This window comes from Struthio camelus, chromosome 1 (assembly GCF_040807025.1).
Source record: "Struthio camelus isolate bStrCam1 chromosome 1, bStrCam1.hap1, whole genome shotgun sequence".
Taxonomy (NCBI): Eukaryota; Metazoa; Chordata; class Aves; order Struthioniformes; family Struthionidae; genus Struthio; species Struthio camelus.
The window spans coordinates 89,202,468-89,218,266 of NC_090942.1; the positions used below are offsets into that span (position 1 = coordinate 89,202,468).

A 15,799-nucleotide genomic window follows, 5' to 3' on the forward strand; every position below is an offset into this window, starting at 1 on the left:
CTGGATGCTCCTGTCTTTGCCTACTCAGATTTCCAAACCCTTTTCCAGCTGAGGAAAAATGTGAGTGCTTACAGTTTTGGACCTTATTAAGATAAGCACACAAAGGATTTCAAAGAGTAGTGGTTTATTACAACACAAGTATTTTTGCATTTTCGAAGAGCTTTTGGCAAAGATCCTCATGTAACACCCTTAAACTAAGCTTCCATGCTATAAAAGGGATCCCTTCATTAATTTTTATTAAGAAATTCAATTATTAATTCTGATCTGCTTTAATGATTGGCAAAAAATAGGATGCAAAGGGTATGAACAAATAGTGCATTTGTACAGCAGAAGGTGGTTACCCATGAGAATCTCAGGAATCTGTATTAGTATCCCTGTTGTTCAGTAGACTGCTAAATGATCTGGGACGTATAATTTTCTGATAATTATCCAGGATAAGAAAACATCTAAAAGTGACTTAGATAAGTTGTAGAAAACCCTTATCGTATTGTGGGACTGTGTAGCAAGAACTGCAAATGAAAATCAGTGTTCATGAAGGGAAAATAATGAATACAGGAAGAGAAAATCACCTCAACTGTGTATACAATCACTGTATGTCACTAAGTGGGCTGTTACCACTCAAAGATGAACCCTATGGATCACTCTAAGAAAATTTGCATGCAGTGTGGATGGACAAAAGGACTTTTGCCATCATCTAAATTACAAGGTATATCAACATCTTGAATATGCTGTGCTGTGTTGCTCCCATTTTAAAATCGGATTTAGTAGGAGAGATACAGAGAAAGATGACAAAGATGATGTGAAGTCTGAAATAATTTCCATGCAAGGAGACACTGCATAGATTGAGACTCTTCAGCCTGGGAAAAGGCATGATGGAAGCTATAAAGCTATGACTTGCACAAGCGTGACTTAGCATGAGCTAAACAACACCAGGTGAAAATATTAAGCAGCTAGCTTAGAGCAAATAGAAGGGAGCACAAGCTTTTTCACCCAAGTACAAAATTAAATTGAAGAATTTAATGCTACCAGGTACCATAAAGTCCAAAAGTATAATTCTGGCCAGCCTATGGGTCTTGAGCCCCCTGGTTCTGCCAAGCAGCCCAAGAATGACTCACATACCCAGGCTGCATCATGTGATAAACAACAGGGCTGTGCTGACAAGGAGATTTCTGCATAATCTGTATCTCCGGGTAAGGGACAAAAGGATACAGTAGATGCTGCTGACTTGGATAATTTGGGTGCTACATGCGTGTGCAGCTAAATGCAGGCCCTTAAAAAAAGTTGTTACTCCACACTTGTCAGCTACTCCAGGAGCTCTCCAAGGTATACCGCATGTATCTAATGGCATCAGCTGCATGAGGATTTTGGTATGAGGCTTACAAGAGCAAGAAGGTCAGTTACTTTAGTTACTCCTGGTATAAAGGTTATTAAAAAGGCCTAGGAAATTCATTGCCAAGAAAGGGTAGAAAACATAGCAGCACAAGTTTAATTCCTGCCACAGGAAGACCTTAAACTACCTATTAGTAGAAACTCCAGAAGGGTAAAGAAGATGGAAAATTCATTTCTACAATACTTTGCTCCTGAACTCTGTCCCTCAGGACCTCTGTCTGACCACTGGTGCAGGCAGCATGCAGACCTAAATGGTCCTCTGGTTTGATGCAGGCTCACTTTTATGGACCTGCTATCCCTCTTTCCCTGTGCAAAACCAAGTTCTCCAGCTGCAGCAGCAACAATTCCTGGTGACAATTCAATCTGTAGGGTATATTCATCACTACATGTATGGGAGGAAACCTGTGGCCAGGAACTCTCACACTGCTTTGCTACAACACCTTCACTAGTGGAGGCTGACGTGCACTTTGCCAAATGGTTAGAAAGAACACTCTATAAAGATGACACAGTCACAAATGACCTAGGAAAAAGCATGGTGTTGTCATGTACTAAGAGCTTTGTTGAGGAATGGGAGTCATACCTAGCTCTGAAGAACAAAGAAATGGTCTTTCGCAGGACTGAATGTATTCAGGGAAAGCTGATGCGAGAAGTGCAGAAAATGAAAGCTCTTCTTTCAGCCTGGGGAGCGATATGGTCGGGGCCATCTAAAGCGACATTATTGCCTGGGTTCTGAGTTTTTTGGAAGGCAGTAGGACTCAAACAGTGCTTCCATCTGCCTCACAACTAGGCCATGGGTTAAAGTGTGGAAAAGGGTCAGGAGGCAACTCTGGCCAGTAGGTGCAGCTGCAGAGTCAGTGAAAAGAGGGACCTCCAACCACTCAGGGAATGACTTACAGATTGTAATTAAGCTGTGCTGACTAGCTATTTGCTCCAGTTCTGCCCTTCCTGCACAATCTCCTCATCACAGCTTCACCCTATGCCTTCTTCCCCTAATCTCATCTCCCCTCCTCCCTGTCAGGGGCACTGTCAATATGACTATAATGCTCAGTCTACTGAAGGGACAGTGTGACCTAGTTTATGGGGAATTTGGCCTCATTCCTTTCCTTGTCCACTGTTTCACTAGAAATTTGGCCAACATGCAGAACATCCCCCTACATCAGCTTTCCTATTATATGAAATAGGCTGTTTATACAGCTCCTTTTAGCTGCCTTGAGATGTTTTCGTGAAAAGGGTTAGCTAAATTAAAATACTGTGAGAGCTTTAAATAGCTTGGGTCACATAGTCCAAGCATGCACATTCCAGGACAAAATGCTTTTGACCAACAAAAGAGACATCGCAAGCCTTGCAGCATGCAGCTCAGTAATCTGAAAGCAGAGGCTGTGAGAAAGAAGCTCAGTATTATGAAAATAGAGAAAGTGGCTGATGCAAAAATGAGGGTTTGTCAATATAGAGAAGTTAATACGCTAACTTACGATGGACTAACTTCCTCGTATTGATTCTCAGCTACTTTCCAGCACAAACACCCAACCAAAGCCACCAATGGATTTCATCAGTTCCAACAGTCTAACTCCACACCAGCCAGCTCAAGTACCATTATAAGCTTGCATTCTGACCATGTGCAATATATTCACGAGCATATACCTTACATTGTAAACTAACTTGCATGCACAGCCACATATCAGAACAGGAGGACAATGCCTCTTGTTGAATTCTTCCTGCAAAAAATCTAGAATAAAAAAGAGCAAAATCATACGATTCATGTGTTACAAAATTGTAAAAGCGTTGGTTGAAAGGGCCCTCTAAAGGTCTCAAGCTCAAATTCTCTCTTGCAACAGGACTGTTGCGAAGACCTCCAAGGATGGAAATTCCACTGTCACTCTGTGTGACTTGTTCCAGTGCTGCACTAACTCCCTGGTGAAGAAGTTTTTTCTGATATATTTAAAATAAGCCTTAATAATCTCTCCTATGCAACTGGTCACATCTGAAACATAAATAGCACCAGCTTCTGTTACAAAAAGATGTTATCACTCTGCTTGTGCAGGGCACAGGAAGCAAGTCTTGGTTAGAAGCTTCATCTTATTTTGATTGGGAGGTCTCCAGTTCAAGATAAGCTTTCCTTTTCTGTTATACACATTATATTACCAACCCAGCAGCATTTAAAACAGTCTAAACCAAGTGTGAGAGAGAGCCATTGCTCTCACACCTACCTAGCAATTCACTGCTTAGATTCCATTGCCTCCCTTCCCCCCAGCTGTCTACTTTGCTCTGTTTCCTTTCTTAATTCTGTAGATCCTAACTACATTTCTACTTCTCCCCCACTTCTTCTCAACCCTTCCTCCTTCTTCCCTCCCAAAATGGTGATCAAGTTAGAGAAAAAGAGCAGCACACTGCTCATAGGAGAAGAGGGATGAGTGGTAGGGACCCATTCCCTTCCCACCTGATCTTGGGCAGGAATATCAGATATCAGAGAGCTCTACCTGACCCTGAAGCAGCCTTGGTTACCTGATCTACCCCAGGAGCAGCCAAATAAGGTAGATGAACAATCAGAGGTTGATACTACTTTGTGAGTCAAAAGTCTTTCAGCTCTGAGTCGGTTACCACTTCATCTCTGACCACACAGTAAGCAACAGCAAAAGCAACAGCAGTCACATTGCACTTTCTGCTACAGCTACTAATGCTAACACAGAGCTCTTGAAATCTCTGTAATAGGCATTATGAGAACAGATTTAGAACTCCGGTGGTGAAAAGTGCACTTCTGTCACCACACCAAGGGGCACAAAATGTGACAGCAGAGCGGCTCTGAATCCCATCTGGCTCCCATCTGAACTAGAGCCTCTGGAACAACCCTCCAGTAGGCAAGGCTGCAGTGGAGATGGGCAGACTCATGTCTGCCCTTGCTGTTCAAGGTGGCCCCTCTCCTCAGAGCCCTCAGCAGAATGGACACTGTTACCATGCTGTTCATCTGCAGGGCCCAGAGGTGGATATGCACTGGTGACTGCCTAGTGCCAGACTCCGCACTGACGGAAGAGAATCTAGGTCACAGATTCTCTTTGGGAACAAGTACATCTGATGCTGCCAAAGGAAACACACTGGCTTGAAAGAAATGGGAGAAAGGGAAACAAACTGGCTTGAAAGAAACAGGAGAAAGGAGAAACGACTGAGTGTTTGAAACGAGGACACTACAGAAAAGGTAAGTACATGATTCTGGCATCATGCCCACAAAATCCCAGGAGAACCTGAAGATTTCTAGTTAACTTGGAGATGCTGAGAGAATCCCAGGGCTGGACTAGTAGGGGGCTGCAGAGCAGGATTGTGGGCATGAGCAGAGATGTGCAGTGAGCTCAGGGCTGGGCTAGCAGTGGGATGCAGGGCAGGAATGGGGGAACTGGCAGAGGTATTTGAAGAATGATAGAAAGGAAGAAAACCGAAGAAGAACACTAAGATCCCCCTCCCTGTGTTTAGCTTACGGTTCTGTGGTGGGTGAGGTATTTCCAGGGAGGAAGAAGAGGAGAAGGAGGAAGATGTTTGGTTTGCTGAGCAGCCCATCCTTCCTCATGGTGCAGAGCAGGATGTGGTGAGTCAAGCAGACACCAGCCTGATCTGGTGCTGCTGTTTCCCTGTACCCTGTAATTCCCCTCCACTCTCTGCTGGCTCAGCCCCTTTATAACTGCTCTCTGTAAATAGCTCATGGGCTGGAGGAGATAAGGGCTGAGGGCCAGGGCCCATCCGGAACTGGTGAGAGAAGTGTAAGGAGGAGCTGCAGCTAGCAGCTCTGAATCCTGGCAGAGGGAGGGTATTTGGCCAGAGACTTTAAAAGCGGGGGAAGGGTATTAACCAAGTAGTGTTTGTGTTAGAAATCTTTTAGCCATTTACATCCTCCTTTCTTTAATCCATCAGGAATTGCTGGGTTGTTCTGTGTGGGTGGTGTCCAATCACAGCACTCTGATGTGGGGTACTGTGATCTTCTGAAGCCACAACCCAGGTTTACAGGTATTTTAAGAACAAAAGGAAACCCATAGGCAGACATGTTGCCCATATTATGCAAACAGAATACTGCAGTAATTTGCTGATGCAGTTGTAAAAAAAGCCAGATATGGATTAGACAGTTAACCTGTCTGGAATATAATCCAAGCTGAGGTGAAGTACTGGTCTAGATAGGGAAATAAATTCTGTTTCTACTGCGAATATACATAAACAATATGCAAAGCCATTGGGAGATATCCTTGTCTCCCCAGCATTTTGATTATCTTCTGTCGTTCTGTGTAGCTTACTCTGGGTCTCTCGGGCATAGAGTCTAAACAGTGCAGGTGCCAGGTGTTCCAGGTGGCTTCTCCTACCCTTTGTCAGGTTCAGAATGGTGCTGATCTGATGTAGCTTTGCAACAAAAGTCACTCAGAAAAAAGCACTGCTCACTTGACTCAGTCTTCTGTGAACCTCTTTTTGTTGCAGGTTATACAGAAGTTGAATCTAGTAAGAAAAAAGCTTGATAAATTCCAGCGGATAGATGAACAGAAATATTCAGTTCAAAGTATCTGCACTCCCTGAGTAGCCTGACTAGATGGGATATTTGTACCCCATGAAAGAAACACTTACATATTTCTAAATGCCAATTGATAAAGGGAGTGGCTGTCAGCGGGCCCTATAATTCCTTGTTCCATGAAATACTTCATTATCCCCCTGTATAGAGAGATTCATGATCTCTCTGAAAAGTTCTGTGTTTTAAGAATGAGCTAGGAGAGAAAATGCTTCAGCACAAGCCATCCTGAATGTGTTTATATGAAGCCACATTAATAGCAGAGATTCTCTGTTCTGTACAAGAGAGCTTATTAGATCACAGCAGCAGAGGCAGCCCTATTTGCTCTTTGTTTGAAGAGTAAGCCTTGAAAAAGTGTGAATGTTAAGACTGAATGGTAGCTATGTAGTGTGTCGTAGTGAAGAACACTGCAAAGAAGCAGGAAAAAAGTCTGGGAATGAAAGGAGGCTGAAGAAGGGGGTTAAAAAATCAGGCATAGCCTCTGATGGATTAAAATATTACTCCTTCTATATGCCACAAAAAACAGGAAAACAATCAGGAGGCAGCCATTGTCTGCTGGGGGGAAGTGCTATATAAATTTCAGAGAAGGACTGAACGCACACATATTCATGTGAACCAAAAAAATCAGCAGATTATCAGTTACAGATGGAAATACTGATAAAAAAGTGGTTGTGTAACTACAAAATAATAAAAAACATACAGATTCTTCTCCAGAAATGCCCCCTATCATCTCTCCTCTCACTCCCATCTCTGCAGTAAATAACTGCTGCAAAGTAGCAGTTTTCAAAGCTATGGTGTCCTGAGTATTTTTTGGAAAACATCATTCACCCCAAGTTGCCTGTTTTCATTCAGGATGTTGTAAACTGAAACCAGAAAGAAATAAGAGTAGAGGCATGCAAAATATCCTTTAAGGATCAGCATGCAAAACTAAAATTCATATCTGTACAGGACCATCAAAACCATGTATTCAGTGGAGATCCTGCTCACTATAATCTTCTTTCTTCTGCTAACCTATTCATCATCCATAAAATATCAGCTTCTCAGTCCCCTAGAAATTGCTTATCAGGTTTGTGACACTCTAATGTCTGCTTTGCTCCAGGAGTACAAACTGCCTTTTATCTCAAGTTGTCTAACTAATAAATATTTCATTAAGCTCAGAACAATTGTTCCAAACTTGTATTTAGCTTGAAAGTCTTTTGGTTCTATTTCAGACCTAAAGAAGAGATTATGTCCAAATGATTGGCTACTTCTTCCAACAAGGCCACCTGGTCTAATAAAAGATTAGATTAATAAAATTAATTAATGAGATAAATAAAAGATTACTAGAGCACACTAATAATCTGTTTGGTCACAACAGTTGCCAATAAATTTATTACCCTATCTTAACCAGCACTTGAAAGCTGCATGCTCAGAACCAATCCAGAACATCTGCTGGAAAAGGCATGCAACATATTTGCCAAATGCAGTCATGACTTGAGCAAATTGGCAGTCATAATTCTAACCATATGAAAGATATTTCCTCTTAAGATAGCATTCCTTCCCAGAACTAACCCATACATGTTGCTCACTGCACACCTGATACATTAAGACCCACTCTGCAAGTAGGTAATACTTTCAGTAACTAGTCCTCATATTAAACTAGCACAAAAGCTAAGTGGACTATTGTGCCTAACTCTTGATCACAAAGAATTTAAATTAGGCCATGTCACAATAAATAGCCACTATAGCCAAAATGCCTAAATCACATTTCTTATAATCCTCCAAGCACAGTCAGTTTCTATTCGGAATGATAGTAATGGTTTTTTATTCATCCTGCTAGAAAAGAAAAGACTACATAAGTTTACTCTCACTTTTAAAGGTAGTATATCTTTTGCCTGTTCCAGAGAAGGTTTTTGGAACTTCTTTATTTCCACTACAAAATGAAAAATATAACATTATGCTAAAACTTTATTTTGTTCCATTATATAGATTTGGCCATATTTTGGAGCAAGAACATTTAGGTAAATCAGCTTAATTCTAAAAAATTCTCAGAGAAGCCACAGTGCTATACTGGTAGTGCTGATACATTCGATTTCCTTTCTAGGCATTATCATATTGAAATGAGGTAAGATACCAGACCAGATTCAGAAATGAATGCCATGGTAGCACTTCTGAATGTATTATTGTTATTATCTTTTTTATGTTCTGGAGTGCTTCACTCTCCATCATACTTTCTTTGCAGGCTTCTTTCCACTCACTCCTTTTAAATATATTATTTTGAATTGGACTAACTTGCACAGAAGTTGCAATTAATAAGTTAATACAGACCATTATAAATGTTGATAAATCCTGATCACAGCAAACCTTATTCTGCAAAAGTTCCCATGAACCATACAGCCTTGACAGCATTGCCCTGCAAAAAGACAGAAAATTTTGATGTATTCTACACCTCCAAGGTTATGACTACTGTAGAGATCAAGCATATTTTTCTTTTCCATGATAATAAAGTAAGATACTGAGCTGTGAATTTTTAATTACCATAACACACTTGTGGTACTTTTTCCTCCTACTTCTTTTCAATTTCTGTTGTTCAGTTTTGTAAATGATTACCAATTGTCCAATAACAGATTGGCTCGCCAGTCACTGCAACTGCAGGAAAAAAGGGTATCTGTGGGTGGGTGCAAGTACCTTCAGTACTATCAAGAAGCTATTATGTGCAGGAATCCTTATCTGCCCCAACAGTCTTAAGCAATTTTGGAGCCACTGTTACTAAATGTAAATAATCCCAAGAAAGACTACTGTTTCCTTACTATATTACTGTTCGTCCTCCTCAAGGACTGTAGCATAATGCTCAGCCTTTGAAGCAAGACCAATTCAATAAACTGAACTTCAACCTTTGGCTTTCAAGAAGAGAACTGTGCTAAAAGAAGCAGCTCAGGAAACAGTTCTTGGTAACATCAGTATCATGCCCGGGATGATCAAGGCAGTTTCACAGAAGAACCCCTGATGAAAACCTTGTGGTGACTGTTTAGACTCAGTGGATCTAGTAAAGGACTCCTTCTCTTCAGTACCTACATCAGCTTTGCATGGCAACTGGTAAGAAAATATTCATCTTAAAATGTGGGACAGTGTTATGCTAACAGCTCAGATTAAGAAAATGTTGTTAACCATGCAACCAAAAGCTTAAGAAAAAAAAAATCCCCCAAAGACTTACATATTTTTAAATATTTTCATTTATTTTTATTTTAAATGTAAATAATGATATTATTTTTCCTGGCCTAAGTATCTAAAGCAAACAAACCCCCAAACAATTTATTTCAAATGACAAAAAAGGCATTACAAAGAAAAGTACCAGTATAAATCAACACAGACAACAACAATATCCAGAGAGATAAAAAAAGATTTCTTACTGGGTTGGAAACAAAATATTTCACCACCATAATGAAGAGAAGCTCCTCTACAACTTATTAGGAAAACTCAGAAAGTAAGAATGTTATACAAATTGCAACATGCAAATAAATGAAGATATATAGTTTTTATTCAAATGAAATACCATTAAAAAGTCTCATCAACTTGTCTTCAAATCAAACTGAAAATTTCAGAGCAAGTAAAGATTATCCACTTTAGCACTGTATTGAGTGTCTTAACCTAATAGAAGGCCCTGGTGGCAGATTAACTGCCTTTCCTAAGCGAAGACAGCTAGCCTGTCAAATATAACTCATATATCTTTCTGTGGTGTTGTCTGAACACATGAGTAAATTCAGATATGGCAAAGATACCAATGAATTACTTTAATTTCAATGTACTTTGTAGATTAAATTGCAAACCAAATGTGTAGCTGGATTTTATAAATAGTTCTGTGACTGACTTTCTATGTGATGCAGGGCAAGTCCATTTGTAGGGCAAGACCTACCTGAATTGGGTTTTATCCACTTTTCCCTGCTATACCATAATAATAAAAACCATTACCTCTATGTATAAACTTTGTGTTGCCCTAAAAGACACCTAGACTGTATGTTGCAAAATAGGCTGCAACCAAGGCTGTTAAGCCTAAGGTGCTAGAAATCTGCAGTGTGTCCCTCTGAGATTTATAGCATATAATGCATACAGAACAAGATCGTTTCTTGAAATCTCCCAATTAAATCCATTAAAGGTAACCAGTGAACAATATATAAGATTTTTAAAAATATATAACTAAGAAATTAGCTGTTTGCATGTTCATAGATATATATTTGATATTACAGAAACATGAATAAAGTTCCTGTTGTAATAAAGAATGAAAAGCTATTACATCCATGTTCCTCAGACTGTTTCCAAGGAAGGGAAAATCGAAAGTGTTTACAGAGGTGTCTGAAAACAGCAGTTGGTACAATTAAGAATATTCTTTATGAGTCATATTAATCCTCTTTTCAGACAAAACTTCACCTTACAAGAAGACATAAAAAATGTATATAAAATTCCATGTTTATCTTTAGCCTTAGCCTTATCTTTGTGATGTTATTGTCTGGGCTGCCTTTCAGAAGGGATACAGACACCTCTTGAAGGTGATTCTGCCTTTTCCAAGGTTGATTCTCAAGACAGGTGGAATGAAGACAGAACCAGGCTCTTCTCACAAGTGCACAATGAGAGGACCAGAAGCAACAGGCCAAGTTGCATCCAGGGAAATTCTGATTAGACAGAAGGAGAAAATGCTTCCTCCCAAGGGTGGGCCAGCGCTAGAGCAGAGGCGCTGTGGGATCTCCAGCCCTGGAGACGGTCTAAACCTCATGGCACAAGGCCCTCAGCAAGAGGGCCTTCACAAAAGACGACTGTGCTAACATGGCAGAGGTATTTCAAAACATCCACTTTTGACTTGCTTCTCAAACATTTTTCCCATTTAGATTTTCATGTTAGTTCATATAGTTGCAAAAAGATGAAAATCGAAATCACTGGCTCAATGGCCTTGCCAGAAAAAGCAGCAGTGAGCTGCGTCAGCGCCACCTACCAGCAGGAGTAAGTTGTACTTGCCCTCTGCAATATCAGCTTTCTCCAAAGGCTGTGCAACAGGCATTGCTCCTCCATCAGTTCTCGGACGGAACGCTGGCTTTGTGCCACAGACACCTCGGGGCTCTGTGGCTGGCTGATCACAAGTGAGATGGAAAGGCTTTATGCTTAGCTCAGTTATTGACTTGCTGGGTAACACCAGGCAAGCCCAGGCCTCTCTCTGTGCTGCAGCTAAGTCAGCTGTAATTTGGTGCTCATGACGTGGATCTTTCCCCAGTGCAGAGAAGTGGGATTCACCTCACCAATGTTCTTCCTGACTTTTGAGATTCTCTGACGGAAGATGCTATAGAAAAGCAAGACAAAAGGTGCTAATGGAGTCAAAGACAAGGAAATTAGATATTCTTACAGTTAATCCTTTCCCACACACCTCTGCATTCTTCTATTCCATCTTGTTAGGCATTACAGAGTTGGCCGTGTTTAGCCCTTTGGATCACGGAAACAGGCATGAGACATAATGCTAGAATGCAGCTGGAAAATATGTCATGTAGCAGGGCTCTTTTGACCACAGTGTCTTGCTACATAGCCTGCCTTGGCTGCATTACACCACTGTGCTTCCCTCCTGTTTCAGAATGCTCTGCACTGGACACAAGTGTTTGGTAGGGAACAGGACAAACTGTAAATGCACAAGGCTTAGCCTAACCTGCACAGGGGTGGTGTGAGGGGAGAGCCAGCTGTTCATCCCATTCGTGATGCATAAGACTTCCTAGATCCTATGCTGCTTTACCTCAGCATAGATTTCAGGTCACTGAGTAACTGTGGATACACCTTGCATTGACAGGAAGGACTGCAATGGGAAGAACAGGTGTCAGCTGATAACACCAAACCGGGGGGGCCTAGACCTAGTCACTTCCAGTAAAGTGAAGTAGAAAAGATAAACATGTGGTGCAGTTATGCAGTTGCCTTTGGTAATAACTCAGCCTTCACCTCCCAGTGGGGACTGAGCCAGAGAGTGGGAGGCTGAACAAAATATGCAAGGTTAGCAGTTTAATAGCATGCACATAGATCCCTGCCAATAGAGAGTATAGGGATTTTTATTCCCTCCACCTCTGCCTGTCACATTCATATTTACCCTCCCTTCACTCTCAAACATGAATGTTTTAATCTCCCAGCGGTCAGGTTATATACACAGTGTGGCAATACAGGGTCAGGGAGCCCTGCTGAAATCACGTTCTTAAGGGACGTCCTGGTTTGCCCAGCAGGAACATTGGTATGGTGGAAGAAGGAGAGGAGGACTACAGGGCAGGAGTGAAGCACAGCAGGAGACTTGCGTGTTGAAGTCACAAGAGGAACAGGAAGGGGACATGTGAGAAATTTGTAGGTGGGAAGTTTGTAGGTCCTGTATTCAGTATGTTGCTTTTGCTTTGTTTTTAGAATCTCCTTGACCCTCAAAAGCTGACCCTTTAGGAGACTGAGCAGCAAAGAGTTGTGTACTGCTGTTCAGTTGCAGGAGTAGCTAAAAATATGTTGCTTCTCCATGCAAAATATTTTTTGAGAAGATCCAAAATCTTTCACTGTAACTCTGAATAAACAGAGAGCAAGTTAAGCTTGGTTGTTTTCTTAGATCATTTTAACACAACATGATTTTTTGATAGAAGGTTCCTCTGGAACATTTCTGGTCGTCTCTAACCAGCAAATTGGTTAGTCAGTACTGACACTTAGTATTTGATACAGATAGAGGGTACTCAGCAGAAGACCTGAACATCAGCAAATATTAAACAGGATTTGAAAAATGAGAGAAGTCATACAGCACAATATTTGGTGTGCTGCCATTTAACATTTTGACACTACTACATTTTATACAGAAGGGGAACACAATGGATTTGATCCAAAAGGTGGAGCAACCAAATGCCTTGGACCCAGGGCTGATTTTTTCTAATGAGAGCACTAAGCAACAGAAGGGCCTCAGCAAGTGAACGCAGCTGCACTGGAGCTCATCCTTCCAGGAAAGGTCCATTTGTTTTTTCTCTGGATTTTGCATCCTGCTGACCACATTGTGGGTGAGACCCATCATCTGTAGTAAAAAAAGTAATGTTTAGTTTTCAGAACATGTGTGGCATTTACAAGTCCCCTTCTTTTTACTAGGCCATCACATCAGCCTTTAGCAGATTCGTCAGTGTGAATCCGCAAGAGTAACAAAGCAATTCATTGACCTCATGACACAAATAATCTCTACAGAGAAGACTTAAACAGAAAGGGAAGTAAACATGATGGAGCATTTTAGTCACAGACATTCTCATGTGTTCACACTCTTTGTTATCCCTTTCTTACTCATATGAAGATGCATTTCAGAATAGCTTTAAAACCATTTTTAACAGAGCTATGCACAGAGCTATAGGACAGCTGGGTGCTACAAGACTGGCATGAGGGGACTGGCAGAACACTATGATGAAGTTTTGTATTTCCCATTTCTCATAGTGTTGCTGACTTAGTCCAAGGATCTGCATACCAGTTTCACTGGATACTCGTAACTGTCTCCATTCTCTGACAGCCTTTATAAATTGAGCTGTGCACCACCGGAGTACAGTAAGCAACCATTTGTGCCATGGAGACGGCAGCAGTAGGGTAGTTCAGAGCACCTCTTGGGCTAGTGGGCCTCATTTTCTCACAGTTAGAGAAACTAAGTTTATCTAGCCTTGCCAAAATTAAAGTAGTTCTGGCTTTCTGAGGCCTAGAACACTTTCTAAATCTCTGTGACTGAATGATACAATACTTCAAGATTATCAGATTAGAGAAGAAGAAATGGCATTCAATCCCTGTAAGAAACTTTTGGTTTCAGGTACGTGCCATGAAGCATGTAGCTAAAACAAGACATCCAAGTTCTAGAAATCTTGGAGGTGTTTGAATGTATTTTGAGAAATATTACTGTTCCCTGTATGAACACAGAGTTGGGAAGAATATGGCCTGCACGTAAAAATCTGGAGGAAGCGTCTGAGAACGGGATGTTTATTAGATCTGACCTCAATCAGCAATTATCAGTTTGACAGTCACAGGATAAAATCAGATTATAAATATTACATTTCCAGTATGCAGAGGAAGAGCCTACAGTAGGAAATATGCTTTTGATGTTTTAATAGTTCAAGTTTGGCCTAAGAGGAAAAGAAATCTCTACAAGAATGATAAAAATGTACCTTTTTTTTCAGAACCTTGTTTCTTCCCAGAAAACTATGTTCGGCAGAACAGAAAGACATTTGGCCAGACCTGAAGGGGATTTTTTTATGAATTCCATGTGGCACAAAGTGTAGCCTTGGCTTAAAGGCCTCAAAAGCCCCAGAAATATGCATATCCTATATCCACACGTACTCTGACTGCTCTCCTTTTCAACCCTGTTGCTCTAACTATTGATTTTACTTGCTAGTCCTGTTTGATGCTAGTATAAATTAAATCAGAAAGCAGCCTAGCTGCTACAGTTTTGGGTGTGTTAGGAAACCAAAATTCATAGCCTTTCTTGCTTCCCTCTGACTGCCAGTAAAGTTTTAATTTTGGAGTTTAGGATAGAAATCTGCACTTTATTCAAAGCAATTTCATGCCCCACAGATTCCTCTTGTCTATGAAATTTAATGAAATGGCTTTTCCTAACATTGGTATCATGCAGATCCTGAATGGCCAACCCCTCACAATACTAAAATCACACGTAGCCAATCAATCCTTTGAGTATTTGAATGTCTTGCTACCTGTGGAGACTCAGATATCTCATTTCCTGAGGATCCAGGCCTGAGTAATGCACAAATGCAACTGATTTTCAAGTTATTAGTGCCTTCTGAAAAAATTCTGATTTGGGAAGGGGCTTAACACACAGTTGACACATTGGTTCAGGTTCATTTTCACTGCAAGAAATGCAGGCATCTATTTCCACATACAACATCTTCAAATCCTCCAGTGAAATGGATCCCTTTTTCAATTCTTTTCTAAGTATATGGAAGCCCTCAGCATTTGACCTATTCTCATCTTCACTCAAACTATTGTTTACACCCCTACATGACAGGTTTTTTTCCTCCTACTCTGCCCCTTTCTCTAGTGTCCACTTTAATCTTCTTTAATGTAGACTGTAAATCACAAATTGCTCCATCAAATTCTGGGCTCATCATGTTCAGCATGAAAACATTGGCTGCAGTTTGAATGGCACATCACATGCTGGAAAACACCATGAAGCATGTTACAATGACAGTCAGTCAATAAATGTTAGTGTCCTCAGTATAAATACAGTTTCTGGCCCATTTACTGGGTAGCTTTAGACTCTACACTTTATTTTATAATGCCACATACTCAAACAGCTCAACAGGCCCGGATCTGTGAGAGAATTTAATAAGTTATGGACTCTTTCTTGAAATCTTGTCATTTCTCATTGAGAACCTGGTCAGTCCTAGTGAGTCTACTCATCTTAACTTAAGAAAACGTAGGAGGCCAGCATCCAACGCTGAAGCTGGGCATGGTGGATGGTAAGCCTGCGGTAAAGAGAATCCTGCAGTGTGTAAATCACTACCCTACAAAATACTGAAAATAAACTTGATGTTGGGCTGGTTCTCATTGATATCTAAGCTGTTTTACAACAATCATTCACCAGCATTGAAGGGGGTTTTATTTCAGGCACTTCTATTTCTTGCTTACCTGAGAAACCTATTTCTTTCTGCAAGATGCAGGAACAAGTCCGGGATCTGCAGGACTCCTATTTTTCCCCTAAAAGTGGTCTTGGAGCACAGAGCTTTGCACAGCACAGCCTGCTCAGAGACCCCCCCCCCCCCCCAGCTCCCCCAGCTCCGCAGCCGCCTCGCTGCCGTGCTAGGCTTCCCGGGTTCAGAGGAGAAAGGGTGAGCAGCTTTACTGGAACTAACCCTCTCCCGGGAGCAGAGCGCGTGA

General features: G+C 41.1%; 1 protein-coding gene across 5 annotated transcripts in view; it reads right to left on the reverse strand.

Moving 5' to 3' along the window:
- The window catches only part of LOC104149280 (alpha-2-macroglobulin), a 47,976-nt gene extending 42,818 nt beyond the window's left edge, over positions 1-5,158 (reverse strand). For 3 of the 5 annotated variants that reach the window (XR_011143273.1, XM_009682844.2, XM_009682843.2), the window contains exon 1: positions 4,857-5,049. Coding sequence is in view for 2 of the 5 variants with exons in the window: in XM_009682844.2 (XP_009681139.1) it covers positions 4,857-4,945 (89 nt within the window). In the remaining 3 variants the exon portion in view is untranslated. Of the gene's footprint in view, positions 1-4,856 lie in introns of all 5 variants that reach the window. The other 2 variants (XM_068955980.1, XM_068955987.1) reach the window with 2 other exon arrangements.
- Between the last annotated feature and the right edge of the window lie 10,641 nt (positions 5,159-15,799).